The 6,000-nt window shown below is 34.1% G+C and overlaps 1 protein-coding gene across 1 annotated transcript in view; it reads right to left on the minus strand.

The window, feature by feature from the left end:
* LOC123542935 (uncharacterized) overlaps positions 1–5,360 on the minus strand; it is a 29,025-nt gene extending 23,665 nt beyond the window's left edge. Inside the window, exons 1-2 of the mRNA XM_053530903.1 lie at positions 5,221–5,360; positions 3,862–3,989 (exon numbers count right to left, since the gene is read on the minus strand). Coding sequence (XP_053386878.1) covers positions 3,862–3,973 — 112 coding nt within the window. The 5' untranslated portion in view covers positions 3,974–3,989; positions 5,221–5,360. The remainder of the gene's footprint in view (positions 1–3,861; positions 3,990–5,220) is intronic.
* Between the last annotated feature and the right edge of the window lie 640 nt (positions 5,361–6,000).

Genomic DNA, 6,000 nt, shown 5'->3' on the forward strand with positions numbered 1-6,000 from the left:
AAAATGTAGATCGCACTAAAATAAATAATCCTACCGTGCAAACTCGTGGAAAGCATGCTATCAAAAATGTTTTGTTTTTTTTTTGTCTTGTTTTTTTTTCATGCTTTTTTTCACTTCTAAAATAGTGGACGCATTGATCAGTGGACGCATCGGTCGAGAGGGCTAAGACGCTTTCCTACGGAGGTGAAGGCCCCTGGTCCGAATCCTGGCTACTCCCATTGCGGTGTGTCCTTGGACACTTTATCACGATTGCCACAGTCGACGGGTACCAGTAAATGGGTACCAGAAAATTGCTGGGGGTGAGGTATAATTAGTTTTATCTGTTCCTAATATAGGGTCGCAGTTATGTTAATTGTAAATGAAACTTACATTTTTTACCTTTTATAGATATGATATTGCTCGTCTGTTAATTTCCCCCTTTCTCCGTATAGTAGCGTGGAATGCTGTATCTTTTATCTAAATAAATGTAAACAGTCTCTCCCCCGCCCCTTCTTGCCATACTTTATTGATCGCCTAACTTGCAGAATAAACTATTTTCTAAGAAATTTATTCTTACTGACGTCGTTTTTCTCCTGTCGCCGAACGTTTCAATATTTCAAAGATATTCAGCTTTCAGTCGGAACTAATGTAATTTATGTTGATTCATATTGTTCTCATAAACAGTTGGGTCTGTTCTATTCTGTTCTGTTCATTTGTTTTCTTTTTTGTCTAATGAGACAGTTATGAACGTTGTTATTTCAAAAATCTATATTGAATCGAACATCAGTTGTTGGTATAAGCAGTTCTATAAATTAACACCGTTTAAATTACATTAGAACTGTAAGAAATCCAACAGTTTTTAATTTCTCGGTATACTTTGACATTAAATGGAAGCAAGAAGCTTTTACCCTATTACAGTTATAAATATACTATTGTAATGTTTATAAAGTCAAGAACAAGTACATATGTGGTAATAAGTTGTCATGTTTTGGAAAATATAATTTATTTGCCTCTAAGTCATGGTGATACTTTTAAAACAGAATTGGAAGCAAGAAGATGTTCAGTTAGAATAAATATTTTCACATCAAATTGAAGAGGAGAAATTGATGTATACTGTCATATCTGGTAAAATATTCACAAACCAAAAGACATATTTGAAATTAATCATTGAAAAGAATTTTCCTATATAATCTATTGCTCAAAGTAATATCAGCAGGAAAACCAATATTGGCTATCAGATAATTTTCAAGGGGGACAACCTACTATGATATGCCAGTCAAGTATAATAAAAGCTGGGGATGAAAGGTACTGCAGCTAATTATTGATTTATTTTTGACCGACTCACCATCAAAGTAACCGCATTAGGCGTTTTAACCAATTTAGCGTATTTTGCACGTGAAGGGCATGTGCACCAATATTCACGTGTTAATGAATACTTTTGGCATTACTGATGAAAGTCATATTAGAAAAACACATATCATCGTGAAATTGACACAAGAGCAACGCGCCCGGACTGTCGGAATTCTACAACAAAATTCAAAATCGGTCACTTCAATTAATTGTACTTGGGTTAAATTTCGCCAAAAAGGCGCGGATGGTAGATAACCAACGATTGAAAGTTTTTGTTAACGGAAATAAGGTTACAAATGGAAATAACCATCAAAGTAACAGCTACAAACAAATTACAACAAAATTCCTTTGAAATTGCAAAAATAATTATACACGTGTCGTAAATGTGTCCCAACTAGCAACATTCCGACAGCCCGATCGAATTGCTCTTGTGTGTCAATTTCACCATGATATACTCAGTTCCAAAAGAAAGTGTGCACTTTTTAAGTTTAAATATTTCAAAAAATTCCCCGACGTTTTTGTTTCATTTTTTCATACACTAACTCTCAGGTATAACTCAAAATCTAAAATGCACACCAATTTGTTTACGAACTGATTTAAATTTTGGTACCAAACATTATAAGTTTTCATGAAAATAACCGAGAAAAAATAACAGAAAACTAAGTGCACACTTTCTTTTGGAACTGAGTGTATGTGTTTTTTCTAGTTGGATATTCGTCAGTAATGCTAAAAGTGTAAACGAACACGTGCATGTTGGTGCACATGCCCTACACGTGCAAAATATCCAGTATAAGGCAAAACGCCAAATGCGGTTACTTTGGCCAATAGTCGCCAAAAATAAATTAATAATTAGCTGCAGTACCTATTCAAATGTCTGGCATGTGAAATTTCGTGTGAATACATGCATTATGAACAAAATAATACAATATAAACTGACCGATTAGGAATTTTGTTGAGTGTATACATGGATATACAAGTTCTGACTACACATTAAAACAAAGATCTGTTCAGGTCGTTATACATGGATGTATTATAGAGTCATTTTAAGTGTATGTTCTGCTTTGAGCCTTGTTCGTGGACCTATATGCTGGGTACCTACACGTACCAGATATGGATGTGTTGGCAGCTGCATTCAGTTCAGGAGTAGTCGTAATAAACTTATATTCGTTCATTTTTTTTTTACATTTGACAGATGGACGGTCGTTCAACTTTTGAGGAAAAGTAGAAAAGATACATAGTAATAATTTCGAGTCAGTCTATTTTTCGAAATAGTTACTAACTATTTCGAAAGTTAGACTTACTCGAAAATATAACTTTAGGCGTTCTAAGTTTGCAAACAGTATATCATATTTTTGTTTAATGGTTAACACCCAACTACTGCTATTATAATACTCTTCCATTCTTAAATAATGCAGTAAAGAAAAAAGAAAAGTTGAACTAGCATATCTCTTGTATTTTTGAGAGAAAAAAAAAGAAAAAAAATATCGCAAAAGAATGTCGACATGGTCCCTACGCGATTTTATTTAAATACACGAACGTTTTATGTTTGAGCAAGTTCGCGATTTTTATAGGGGCGGTATGGCAAAACTTAAAATTAAAGTACATATGTCACCATTTTGCCACCGTAAGATTTTGTTATGATGTCAATTTTATTTTATAAACATTTCACGTTATCAAAAAGTTTAGTTATCACTAAAACAAGGATGCTTTAAAGAGATTACATTATACATGTATATAACATTATTTTATCAACAAAAGTTTGCCTTAAGATAATACTATATTGTTAAAGTGAAACGTTTATCTGTTTCAAAATGGTGAGCACAGTAAGAGGACGGTAACTCGTATAAACCGAACTCATATTTAACCACACGACATAGTTTCCTTAAATAGTTTTACGTTATAAAAGAGGTAACAGACTCGTTATGACACTCGGCAATTTCCGTTATGACACTCGGCAATTTCCGTGTGATTACGTAATCTCGTTAAGGAAATCGGCATTCTTCGGACGTAAATATAGCTCAACGCGCTCATTTGCGTAAAAAACCCGCGGAATGCTGAAATCGCATACGGATGCGTAAGTCTTAGAATTACAAGCCCCTGTAGTTTACGAGTTGGTGGTACCATTTCTTGCTGGATTCTCATAATACTATCAGGCCAAAAAGCAACATGTTCCTGTAATGGTTTCGAAATATCAAAAGAAATAAAATATAATAATGCCGAAACGTTTACTTTACGCATTTCAACACGAAAAATATTTTCGCAGAAACACAATTTTAAAATACTTAAATGATCATAAAACTCCGAAATCTTATGAGGACGATACATGTACATTGATATTGGTTGTCGCTTAACTAGGACGAAATTTAGTTGAACAAAATTTGTTATGAAAAGGCCTGAATCAGACAGTAAAAAGTGTTTTGTATTGCGTTTAAACCAGATCCCTGGCGGAACAAGAAAGGTACTTTTTTTTAAAGATATAAATCCTCAGTCAAGCATCTTTAAACTAAGCTACAGACATGGAGAATAACTTACTGACAGATGATGGTGGAATCGTAGTACAAACGGAGTTGTCTTTTCCATGGGGTGTCTGTGAAACTGCTACAGAGATTAAAGCCGCCAGGGCTATAAACTGCCCCAAATACATGTTGATATTGACAAATCTGCGGAAAAGAAAAGAAGAATTATAAGTATTTTAATATTATTGCTAGGAGTTTCTCAAGCACTTTCTCCGCTAACTCACTACTGCACCTTGCCGGCTACTCACTTTGTCGGCTAATGTTACTAGTTCGCCATAGACTGAACTCCTGTCGTAAGATATTAGTCGCTACTTTACTAGTAGGCCGTTCATACAATATTACTTTTAATTGTTCGCCGTAGATAGAACTCCATAATTTACTTGTTCGTTTTCTTGTACTAGTTCGCCGTATATGGTATCCCTACTTTTACAAGTTCGCCGGGGATTTCTGTGTATAGTACGAAGGTTAGACTAAGTAACATTGAACACTGCATATCTATTTCAATAAAAAATGGGGCCCCTTTCAAATAGTAGTGGATCGTACTTTTCTGAATACGACCCTGCTGGTACCAGTCGTGTATCTAAACTCCCTAACTAATTCGCGTTTTTATTTAATTGAAAGTCGAGTAACAATGAAAAAAGAATACCTTTAATACTAAATTCTTTTTAAAAATATTTTAAAGATTCAATCAATTTTATATCTTTTTTTTTTTTCGACAAATATCTTAAAACTGGGAATAGAATATCATGCAGTGAAATGCAAGTCAACTACGGTCAGTGACCTACATATTGAGACAGTTCAAAAAGGGTCTCTTTCAGAAAAGACAACTTCCGTTTTCGAATACAAAACTGGAAAATGCCAGAATCAAATACATTATATTTGACGGTGATCTAGTGGTAAGGTTTCCGGCCGCTCAGTCAGGAGAACAAGTGTTCGGGCACACTGGGTCATGACCACGTAATATCATATGGCACCATTACTGCTTTTTTTCCCCAGGAAGCGGGCTCGAGAGCAATTTAAATAAGCGTCAAACTTTCATCACAGTCGAGCTAAAGTAAATTAATATAAACTAAGTACATGTTATGTCCTTTCTAATTGATTACACAAATGGTAATTAATAACTTGGTGCTTAGAAAGTGACTAATAATCAAAGTTCATTGGAAACGTCCCATCAATTCAATTCAATTCAATTCATTTTATTTCTCTCAGGCCAAAATACATGACAACATGAGGTATACATAATATTAATATTACTTAAACATGTGAGGCAACAAAAAGGCATAGAAACAAAACTGTCTGTTTCACAGGCACCATGGCGTTATAAACAAGGGGAGAAATAACTTAAAACTGTGAAAATAAAGTGTAAATGACTTACCAGATCCTAGTTTAAGGGAACGGCTATATCCTCACATACCACCCCGTTTTATCACCAGATACGAACAATATGATAAAAATTAGATAAATATTCACTTTTGAACTTTATACTTGGGATAGGATGGAGTTGATGTTAGTACTATCAAGTGTGTAGCCGGTAGATAGGGAAACCTGGCCTCGTGTTCACAAAACATTTGCAGTCTCAGCTGAGTTTGATAATGAAACTTTATTTGTCATTTATATCTAAATAGCATTATTAAAACTAAATTTTAAGTTAATAACTATTTTCAAGTGGCTAATATTCAGTATTGGTGGTCAGTCTCAGTTAGAATTTAACCTTGAAGTTTTAGTAAAATTGATATCAAAATTTCAAACTCACACTCAGCTGAGGCCGAAAACTGTTTTGTGAACACGGGACCAGAACGTCGTTGGTTAGAGATAAGTTCGAGACCGAAACTTCTCATATGTCACCCGTTTTATTTCTTTATTTTTTTTGCACAATGTAGCAGAGTTGAGAGTGATCTTAAATTAGCTTTAAAAATTCTACATCATCGAGCTAAAAATAAATATTGTAAACTAACACGTGACCAGGCATATACGCAATCCTCGTTTTGAAAAAAAAAATCCATCAGATGTCATATTCAGAATTTCCTTAAGTTTTGAAATTTTCTATGAACATACACATTTTCTTGGAAATCGGCATCTTTGTTTTTATAAAGCAATGCAGTTATAATGAAGGTAATGGCAAACAGCTTCGTTTGCAACCGACAATAAAAATTTC

The sequence above is a fragment of the Mercenaria mercenaria genome, chromosome 19 (assembly GCF_021730395.1).
Source record: "Mercenaria mercenaria strain notata chromosome 19, MADL_Memer_1, whole genome shotgun sequence".
Lineage (NCBI taxonomy): Eukaryota > Metazoa > Mollusca > Bivalvia > Venerida > Veneridae > Mercenaria > Mercenaria mercenaria.